Raw genomic sequence first — 11,416 nt, 5'->3', positions numbered from 1 at the left:
TTTTTATACCTTTGTAGAAAAGTGCACTCATCAGAATAAAGAGCAAAGATTGTGCCATTTTGATTTAACCTCAGACTGAGATGAGCACAGATGGACAACAGACTACAGCCCTGAAACATAAAACATACTGAAACTGATACCCAAAAAAGGGTTACCAACGTGTCACAGAACTGTCTGTATATAATGCTTTAACTTTCACAGTGATGGATTGCCAAGAGTGAAACATGGGAAAAAGCATATTTTAATTTCTGGACAATTTTATACTTTTTATATGTATATAAGACAGTGGAGACAAACAGGGCAGAGGTGGGGAGAGAGAGAGAGAGAGAGAGAGAGAGATCAGGTTGTGATACAGCCTGTGTTGTAGTAATACTAATAGCCTGAAGCTTATCACTGGTACAAATTGTGAAAATTGGAGGTTTTCATTTCTGTAAAGTAATCTTACATAGAGGTGCACTTAGTAAGATTTATGTATGTTGACACCTAGTGTGGATACGGCATAACAATAAAACAGAAGTTCTAAGCTACCGAGGTCAATATAAAAATGTGCAATTCGCAGTAAGCCATAATTAATTTATTCCGCGAGCGAAAGTGGCCAACTACAAAGGATTATTGAGATACAGCGAGAGATTGTCAGCTGGTCAAATTATCTCAAAATGGCTGCACTCATGAATGTGCGCCCAGTACCATGTAAAGCAGCTTTTTCTCTATGACTAATATGGCTAAATTCTTTATCTTATGTGTCCATCATTTTAAACATATATATTTTTAAAATACTGCTCTACTATTACAATTTTTTCCTGTTTAAAAGTTTAGCAATTAGCAAAAAAATAAAATAAAATAAATTTACAAAACAATTACTGTGTGCACCTTTAAGATATATGTACTTATGTTCATTTTGAACGGATCAGTGTTTGATTGCAAGATTACACAATACTAACTGTCACAATTAAAACAGCAGATTAGATCAGCCCTGCGTCTCTCTATAAATGATGATGATGATGTTGACGATGATGATGATTGAGTTGAAGTTTGAGGATAGATGCAGAATTAATTAACTTCTCTTTGACTCAAATATTCCAGGCCTGTATTTAAACCATTCCACATCAAATAAAGCTACTGGTGCTTACAGTAATTCACAGCAATGTAATAGGATTTTAATGTAACTGTTGATCTACCAAAACAGGATTTATTCATCATATACACACTTTCTATAATGGAAAAAAGGATGAGCCACCACCCTTTCATTTGTTTGAAGTATTTGAATCGAAGGTTCAGGAAATAGGATATGCTAGTCCCATCCTTTACAGAACAAAGCTTTAAAATGAGTGCAAATGTCACATTTGCATACAGTTTGTGACCAGGTGTGCTGTCCACACATTGGCAAGGTAAAAAAAAATCCAATCATATGTTGCCCTAGCCTCTCTACAGATTATTTAATGGAATCAGAACACAGTTTGGTGGTATTTTCTTACACTTTAAAATGTCACATGTGAACTATGTTGACAAGTCATATTGTTTTGTAGCTATTTATAGTCTTGTGCAGGCCCAAGACATAATTTTCTCCAAAAAGTCATGTAATCATTTTTTGCAGTATTGTTCCCCATGAGGTTGACTTATAATGCTTGTAAAGAGTTTTCTTCATCATAATGTAGTTTTTCATGATTTTCTACCCTCTCTCTGACTTACAGCATGGTGCTGTGCATTTCAGACTACTGTGAAAATATAATAAAATATAATAAATATGATGAAAAAGTGAAATGAGCTACAGTGATTTTCTGCGCTTGCACACAGGCTGTGGCAAATATAACACAAATCTTTGTTATTCATGTTATTTGTGATGTTTTGTGTTTTGTTATTCATTAAAAGATTCATGTTTTTAGTAAAGCTCTTTTTATTTTTTATCATCGGGTTTATCGTTCATAAATCAAAAACAAAAAACACTCAAAGCTTAAATTCTGATCAATATTTCAAATGTATTTTCACAAGTCAGATTCTAGACTTGGCATAAAATCTGATTCTTATTTTAGCTTATTCTGCAACACTTAACAGCTCATTTTAAGAACTGAAAAATCCAAGTTGCTTTTTTCATTTAAACTTTCTCTCATAATAGCATTTGTGGTAACACTTTAGAATAAGGTTCACTATGTTAACATTAGTTAATTTATTAAGTATCATGAACGAACAATGAAAAAATATATATATTTTTACAGCATTAATCTTTCTTAATGCTAGTTAATACAGTTGTTTATTGTTAGTTCATGTTAGTTCATAGTGCATTAACTAATGTTAACATATGCAACTTTTGATTTTTAAAAATGGATTACTATACAGTATGTTGATATTAACATTAAGCATGATTAATAAATGCTGTGAAAGTATTGTTCATTGTTAGTTCATGTTAACTATTGTTGTTAACTAATGTTAACAAATGGAACCTTACCAAATTTGTAATGGAAAAAAAGGTTTTAATTGAGAAAAATGCTAAATAGAAGCATTTTCACTAGTGGTCTCAGTCTTTTGGATCCTACTGTATGCACTGCATGTGAAAATACAGGATGCTGTGAAGCAATTTACATAAACCATAATAAACATTCTCATATGGAAAACAAAAAATTACCCCAAATAATCTATACAGTTTGGAGAGTAAATTACTACATATTGTACCCTCCACTTACCATTAGATTTCACCATTTTCTGCCAGGCTGATTACCATAAAGTTACTCACACCTATTTCTAAGCTGTTTGCACTTGTACAAGAACAAAACAAGGGATATATTTTACGCTGTTAATAGGGCTCTGGATAAATCAGTCTTAAGCCAATGTTTATGATAATGTATATAATAGGAACCCTTGTATTAGTAATGTAGATAACTTGAAATAATATTGTATATAATAATATTAAATATAAATAAGAATGATCATTATTTAAGCAGAAAAATTATTATTTGAAGCTGCATTACCTTTAACAAGAAGTGGTAACATCTACACTATCAATAGAGCCTTAAAACCTCCTGAAATGGAACACATATCAGAGCAAATGCAAAAAGAGAAGTGGTACCAGCAGCAGGAAAAAGACACTCATGCTCTGGCAACTGTTACACAGGTTTCCATCACAACATCTCATGTCATAACTAACACTACGACCCAGTATGCGTGATGCATTGTTTCCACAGAAGAACTTGCTTGAACATCCTTTCTGAATCACCTTGTTGCCATCGATAACAACTAAGAGAGAAAGAAGGAGAAATGGTGTGGAATTCTAATGGGGCTTTTCCACTGCACGGTACAGCTCAACTCGGCTCGACTCTGCTCGCTTTTTGGGGGTTTTCCACTGTGGATAGTACCTGGTACCTGATACTTTTTTTAGTACCACCTCGGTCGAGGTTCCAAGCGAGCCGAGCCGATACTAAATGTGACGTCAAAACCCTGCAGATCACTGATTGGTCAAAGAGAATCGTCACTACCACTGTCACTGGATTTGCGACACGGGACATCAACCTGCTAGTTTTAAAGTTAGCAACAGCGACAGCAATATAATTTGTTCACGCGACTTTCGAATTGTAAAAAGAAATGGCTATGCACAATACCACACCGTGGTCAATATACGAGGTGCAGACATTCCTCTCGTTAGCAACGAACGAAACAACGCAAAACAAAAAAGTCTTTCAGGAAGTGTCTCAGCTGTTGGCCGCACACGGCTACCAACCTACCAACAGTGTAGGTAAAAGTTAAAAAAACTTAAAAGTGACTACAGAACCATCAAGGACCACAACAGCCAGAGTGGTTCAAACAGAAGAAAGTGGAAGTGGTTCGACCAAATAGACGCTATCTATGGCAATAGACCGGCGAGCAATGGGAGGGAGAGTGCCCTGGACTCGCCGTTGTTGGAGTCCACGATGGAGGATGGTACGTTTTGTTACGTTAACTCTATATTCTGCTTGAAAACTTCACTTTATTTAGTTGACCAGCTACTGGAAAGCTTGCTTCTAAAACAACCAGGCCAATTTAACAGTTACACTTGTGTAAAATCACCATGCAACAACGGCTTTATGCAGCACAATGAGCTAGTAGCTAACAGCTAGCGGTCGTGTTATTGTTTATGGTCAGTAATGTTTGTGTCGCATTTAAGATGATGTCATGGCAGTAGAGGTGGTGCAACTATGACGATCAGCCTGTAATCCCACCCATGTTGAGGCGGCACTATACTGCAGTGGAAAAGCAAGCTTAGAAAACTAAAGCGAGCAGAGTCGAGTCGAGTCGAACCGTAACGTGCAGTGGAAAAGTGCCATAATACAATGAGTCCTGAATAAGCAAACTGTCAACCATTTGCATTAGAAAGCAACAATTTTGTCAACTGACCTTATTCACAGCAGCGCCATCTTTGTTTTTTGATGGGAATGACAAGGCTGTGAGGGATATATCAGCCTCTTCTGTCAGCTTTTGGACATTGTTATTCTTGTTTTGGCCACTAGATGGCCTCAGTGTACGTTTTGTTCTGTTCCTTTTTTTTCCTTTGTTCCCCACATTTTGCTAATTGTGTCATGTGCCTAACCTGTGTCTTGTTACCATTGTGTATTTAAGTAGCCTCAGTTCTCTGTCTCTTCACTTGGGGTTTGAATGTTCACTGCCTTCTTCCGGAGTGATTCTCTTGCCTTTGATTGTACCTTGCATTGTGGATTTTTTTGAGTTTTTGCTCTAGTGGATTACTTGGATTTATTTTCATCTTGGATTAATCCTTGTTGGATTTACTCCTACCTTTGTGGATTTTGTATTTTGGTATTCTACTAATTGGATTTACCTTAGTTTTTTGCCTTCCCCTGTTTTTTGTGGATCTATATTTTTATTAAATCTTTTGGATTTCTTCATGTGCTGTGTCTGTGTTCCCTTCTGGGTTTAAACGTCTGTTCTGTGTCTCAGTGGTATAAATTCCACCTTCCACACCAGAGACCTGAGTTCGAGCCTGGTTCCTGACAGAAACACCAAGTCACCATAAACCCAGAGATGACCAGCACTCCTGAACTCTCTACCACCCAAGCTCATCTCAAGTCCTTTGTCCAATGCCACGAGAAGCAACTCACTGAGCAGGAGGCTCTCATGACCAAACATTCTGAGCTACTGACAGAGATATTGACCGGTCTTTGACCTGATGACTTACGCTAACCCACCACCTCATCCTCCTCCTGCTGCACCCTCTCCAATCCTCTCATGACTGAACCATGTCTACCTCCACCACAACATTTCTCGGGAGACCCGTTTGCCTGTCGAGGATTTCTTACCCAGTGTTCTTTTACATTTTAATTACAAACCTACATTTTCCCCACTGACCGGTCCAAGATCGCTTGCATCATTACATTGCTTTCCGGAAGGGCCCTGGCCTGGGCCAGTGCAGTTTGGGAGGCACAGAGTTCCTGTTGTTCCAGCTACCCAGCCTTTACTGAAGAGTTCAAGCGGGTATTCCATCATCCCCTTAGTGGCCGTGAGTCATCGAGGCACCAGGAGATACTGGATGAACTCTCGACATGGGAACCTGCATTGAATCTCGAGTCTCTGTTTGAGTTGGCCACCCGTCTAGACAATCAACTACTTGAGAGGGAATACCGCAAATCAGCTCGGGTTCCTTTATGCACTCCTGCTCGAGAACCACTGACACCACCTGGCCATGAACTTTCCGAGCCAATGCAGTTAGGCAGCACCCGCATCTCACAGAAGGAGAGAGACCGCCATATGAGAGAGCACTGCTATCTATATTGTGGAGAACCTGGCCACGTCTGATCGGCTTGTCCCGAGCTCCAGGGAAATGCCCTGCCCCATGCAGAACAAGGAGGTCTGTAATGGGAGTCACCCTTACCTCTCTAACTTCTATGTCTGGCTTATACCTACCAGCCACTCTTTTTTGGAATGATCACGGTCACCCCATTCAAGTCTTGGTGGATTCAGGAGCAGCGGGCAACTTCATGGACTGTTCCTGTGCCAATGAGCATCTGGTTCCCACTGGATCGCTTACAACTCCACTTGCAGTGACTGCACTGGATGGAAGACCACTGAGAGTTGGAGACGTCACCCAGGCCACAGAACCCCTATGCCTCTCCATTCTTCAACATCAAGAGGAGTTGACGTTCCATCTGATACAGTCCTGAGTTTCCCCTCATTCTTGGGTACCCCTGGCTTCAGCAGCACAATCCTCAGTTCGACTGGGCCATTGGATCTTTTCTCTGTCTACTCCCGAGTGTGCAGCTATGGATGATTACATCAAGGAGGCCCACGCTGCAGGCTTCATCCGCCGCTCCACCTCTCCTGCAGGAACCAGGTTTTTCTTTGTGGGAAAGAAGGATGGAGGACTCTGTCCCTGCATCGACTACCGTGGGCTCAACTGCATTACGGTCAGGAATCATTACCCCTTGCCACTGATGGGAACTGCCTTTTGAGTTGTTGCAGGGATCTTCCATCTTCTCCAAACTCAATCTGTGCAACGCTTAACACCTAGTGTGCATCCGGCAAGGTGACGAATGGAAGACAGCATTCAACACTCCCACGGGCCACTATGAATACCAGGTTATGCACTTTGGCCTGACCAATGCCCCGACAGTATTTCAAGTGCTTATCAACGACGTACTCCGAGATATGTTTAATATTTTTGTCTTCGTCTACTTTGATGACCCTTCATGAGCACATTGAGCACATCAAGCGTGTGCTCAAACGCCTCCTGGACAATCACCTTTACATCAAGCCCGAGAAATGTGAGTTCCACACAACCAAAGTACATTTCCTGGGATTCATCATCGTGCCTGGCCACATGCAAATGGATCACAAGAAGGTACAAGCAGTATCAGATTGGCCCACTCCCACCTTTGTCAAGGAGGTACAGCAGTTCTTCGGCTTCGCTAATTTCTACCGCAAGTTTATCAGGAATTTTAGTTCAGTGGCTGCACCCCTTTCATCTCTTACCAAAGGAGGTAATACCCGATTTTGCTGGAATCCTGAAGCCGAGGCCGCTCTCAGTAAACTCAAGCTACGATTCACCTCGGCTACCATTCTTTCCCTGCCAGATACTGAGAAACCATTTGTGATGGAGGTAGACACCTCTGATGTTGGAGTGGGAGCTGTGCTGTCAAAGAGGCAAGTGGAAGAGAGTCTCCATCCCTGTGCATTTTTTCACATCGCCTCACCCCTGCTGAGAGGAATTACGATGTGGGAGACCATGAACTTCTCGCAGTCAAGCTGGCACTCGAAGAATGGAGACACTGGCTCAAGGGTGTGACTCATCCTTTTCAAATCCTCACTGACCACAAGATCCTTGAGTACATTAAACAAGCCAAGTGGTTAAATCCTTGACAAGCCTGTTGGTCACTTTTTTAACTGCTTCCAATTCATCCTCACCTACCGACATGGTTCCAAGAATCTCAAGCCGGATGCCTAATCCCAAGTATATGCACCCTCTGTCTGGGAAAATTCTGCTCTACCCATCATTCTGAATAATAGGATTGTGGCACCTGTTCATTGGGAGATTGTGATACAGAGAAACAAGCTCTTGTTCAGGAACCCAATCCAGGTAATGTTCCTCCTAACTGCCTGTTTGTACCACAGTCAGTCTGCTCTCAGGTTCTCCAGTGGGGACATTCATCCCACCTCACCTGTCATCCTGGCTCTAGTCATACCCTTGAGTTTATCCAGAGGTGGTATTGGTGGCCCACGATCAAGGAAGACACTTGCAATTTTGTCAAGGCCTGTTCTATGTGCAACCAGAGAAAGGCTTTGTATCGCTCACCTCAGTGTTTACTCCATTGTCTTCCCATTCCTCATCGGCCCTGGTCTCATCTCTCCATGGATTTCATCACTGGCCTCCCGCCGTCCCAAGGTAATACCACCATCTTAGTCATTATTGACAAATTTTCTAAAGCTGGCAGATTCATTCCTTTGCCCAAGCTACCATCTGCTAAAGAAACAGCTGAACTGGTCCTTAACCATGTGTTCCGAGCTTTCGGTATCCCTCAAGATATTGTTTCAGACCGCAGACCTCAGTTTTCCTCCCGGTTCTGCAAGTCCTTCTGCCAGCTGCTAGGGATGACATTGAGCCTGTCTTCGGGGTTCCATCCTGAATCCAATGGACAAACGGAAAGAGTGAACCAGGAGCTGGAGACGACAATGAGGTGTATGGCCACCAACAACCCGTCCTCTTGGTCTTCTTTCATTGTGTGGGCAGAATATGCCCACAACACCTTAAGATATTTGGCCAATGGCATGTCACCTTTTGAGTGTCAGTTTGGCTTTGCCCCACCTTTATTTCTGGAGCAAGAGGAGGAAGTTGGAGTACCATCAGCCCAGAGGATTTAGATGTTTCCGATCCACCTGGATGAAGGCTTGAGTCAAACTCCTCCAAGCCTCGCAACTATACCAGCGACAGGCCAATCGACGCCACTGACCCGCCCCCACCCTCCGCCTGAGACAAAGAGTATGGCTTTCGACTAAGAACTTGCCATTATGGGTGGAATCATGCAAGCTCTCCCAGAGTTCGTTGGGCCGTTTCGAATTGCCAGGAAAGTCAACCCAGTCAATTAACTTTTACCTAGATCCCTCAGAATTAACCCCACTTTTCATGTTTTGTTGTTAAAACCTGTTTTGTCCTCTCCTTTTGCTCTGCCAGGCATACCTCCCCCTCCACCTCGTATCATCGATGACCAACCAGCCTATGTAGTCCACTGGATACTGGACTCTTATCAGGTGCAGCGATCCTTGTAGTATCTGGTGGACTGGGAGGGATACGGCCCTGAGGTGCGCTCCTAAATTCCTGCCAGAGACATCCTAGACCCTGAGTTGATTAGGGAGTTTCACGCTCGCCGGCCGGATCGTCCTGGAGGGAACGTCAGGAGCCGCTCCTAGAGGGAGGGTTCTGTCAGCTTTTGAACTACTGTTATTCATGTTTTGGCCACTAGATGGCCTCCATGTACGTATTGTTCTGTTCCTATTTTCCTTCCTGACATTTTGCTAATTGTGTCATGTGCCTCACCTGTGTCTTGTTACCATTGTGTATTTAAGTTGCCTCAGTTCTCTGTCTCTTCACTTGGTGTTTGAATGTTCATTACCTTCTTCCCGAGTGAATCTCTTGCCTTTTATTGTAACTTGCATTGTGGATTTTGAGTTTTAGCTCTAGTGGATTATTTGAATTTATTTTCATCTTGGATTACTCCCTGTTGGATTTACTCTTACCTTTGTGGATTTTGTATTTTGGTATTCTACATTGGATTTACCTTCGTTTTTTGCCTTCCCCTGTTTTTTGTGGATTTATATGTTTATTAAACCTTTTGGATTACTTCACGTGCTGTGTCTGTCTTCCCTTCTGGGTTTAAACTTCTGCTCTGTGGCTCAGTGGTATAAATTCCACCTTCCACACCGGAGACGAGTTCGAGCCTGGTTCCTGACACTCTTCAATGGGTTGTGCAGTTGTTTAAAGTGTTTCTGGATCGTTTCGCTGACGAAACATTGAGTAGACAAATGAAATTTCAGTAGACAAAAACATGACAATGGTTGTGGAAAATTGGATGTGATTTAGGAGCTTTTTGGTAGCTTTACACAGTGCGTGTAATTGAAGAGATAGTAAGTCTATCTGTCACAGCCTTGTTTACATTCACTCCCATCAAAAATAAAAAATGCCACTACTGTGAATAAGGTCAATGCATAGTAGAATATCACTGTAGATTTTAAGTAGAAAATGTCCATTAATCACCTGTTGAAGTGAAGCATTGGTCCTCAGTACCTTCACAAGGCAAAGTTTTTGAGCAGTCTTTGTCAACACAGGTGTAACACTTCTTCCCATTAAGGGGCTGTCGTGATAAGTCTATAAATTGAGATTAAATAAAATTGTAAAAGAATTCTAAACTCTCTTATATAGTACCTTTGGCACCATACATTGAAATGCAACTGCCAAAGATAAAGTAGTATGCATTCCCAAATTAAAATATTTTAATATTTCAAAAATAACTTCTGAACATGTAAAATAATGCCAGTGTGAAAAAATAGAAACTGCATGTGATGGAATAGGTAAAGACAATGGAGAATCTCACAGTCAATTCTTACAGTACCTGGTGCAAAATTAGAATTGCACAGATCTACACTACAGCACTGGGTGTTGAGTGTCACTCTGCTTGGTCCATAATTCATACTCCCATTAATACATGATAAAGGATCTGCACAACTCTTCATACTGCTGCTGTCCAATTTAGTGCCATCTACAAAGACCAACATTAAATGTGAAGATGTGCTATCAAACCCATTCAACAACAAAACCTTCACAAAACTCTTACATTGAAATGTTCCATAATCATGTTATTCTTACTTATGTAAACTGTTGTGGTCAAGGAGCCACACCGAGATAGACAGGTAGTTTGAGTTTGTGTGCATTTTCCAGATATATCTGGTATGCATGTATAACATTTCAGTGTCAGTGCTGAAAGATGATAAGAAAAATAATAAAAAATTAGGATGCATTCACATTTGAGCATATGGAATCCTGTATGCACTGTATGTAACAAATTGCTGTTACTTTCGTTGATGCTTAAATTACATTCAAAAAGCCCATAATACATATTATTTAACAAATATTTTATACTTGTACTTGATAATTTTTTAATAATTTTTTCATTGGATTGGTATCAGCATGGTATGTTAGCACAGAGGAGTACCAATGTTACTAAGTAAGAACTGTTTAAAGTATTACAAATATGTATGTGAATAGTGGAATGTTGAGTTTTTAGAATCAAAGATTTAATTTAAATAAACTGAAAACACTGTACCTTTGGAGAAAAGTGCACTAAAGAGAATCAGAGGGATGTACAGTGCCATGGCTGGTCCAGTTGAAGGATGACAGTTGGACAGTGTGAGATCTTATATAGGCTTGAACAGAGGTGTGGTTTGCATTCTATTTGCAGCATTAAATATTAAAATTTTAGCACTAAAGAATTCACCTGATTATGCACACAAAATATATATATCATTTGTTAAGCAGAGTACAAAGACCCCAAGCATGAAGCATAGTACAATTTTCATGGAGGACTTTGAAACATGCCATTAAGCTGAAATGTTTTTATCTTTACAATTTTAAGTACACTGTAAAAACTATTCTGTAAAATGTATGATAAAACAACTGGCAGCTGTGGTTGAAATAAATATGACAATACAATGACTGTATTTCAGCCATTTCAGGATGGCATTTTGGTGCATGTATATTTGACAGTTCACAACCATATGTATCAAATGTTATACCAACCTACAGGAATTTCAAAAATCTGCTTTGCACTTCTAGATGTATTGAAAGCCATGACAACACAGGTGGTGAAACTAAAGGCTACAAGATGACTTCATCAATAAACTTGTATAGTCACCCACACAGTCACCCATACAAATACAAAAGACAATAATG

At 40.5% G+C, this 11,416-nt stretch overlaps 1 protein-coding gene across 1 annotated transcript; it reads right to left on the bottom strand.

Annotated features, from left to right (window-relative positions):
- Positions 1-219: 219 nt before the first annotated feature.
- LOC127454162 (urokinase plasminogen activator surface receptor) lies at positions 220-10,840 on the bottom strand. Its single transcript, XM_051721165.1, has 5 exons — positions 10,791-10,840; positions 10,334-10,444; positions 10,080-10,226; positions 9,725-9,835; positions 220-3,228 (listed from the first exon to the last, which is right to left on the bottom strand). Exons 1-5 carry the CDS (start codon positions 10,837-10,839, stop codon positions 3,032-3,034), a joined length of 615 nt encoding a protein of 204 aa, XP_051577125.1. The 5' UTR covers position 10,840; the 3' UTR covers positions 220-3,031.
- Positions 10,841-11,416: the final 576 nt, after the last annotated feature.

This window comes from Myxocyprinus asiaticus, chromosome 16 (genome assembly GCF_019703515.2).
Source record: "Myxocyprinus asiaticus isolate MX2 ecotype Aquarium Trade chromosome 16, UBuf_Myxa_2, whole genome shotgun sequence".
Lineage (NCBI taxonomy): Eukaryota > Metazoa > Chordata > Actinopteri > Cypriniformes > Catostomidae > Myxocyprinus > Myxocyprinus asiaticus.
Note: the sequence above shows the minus strand (reverse complement) of the source record. Positions and strands in the feature narration are given on the sequence as shown.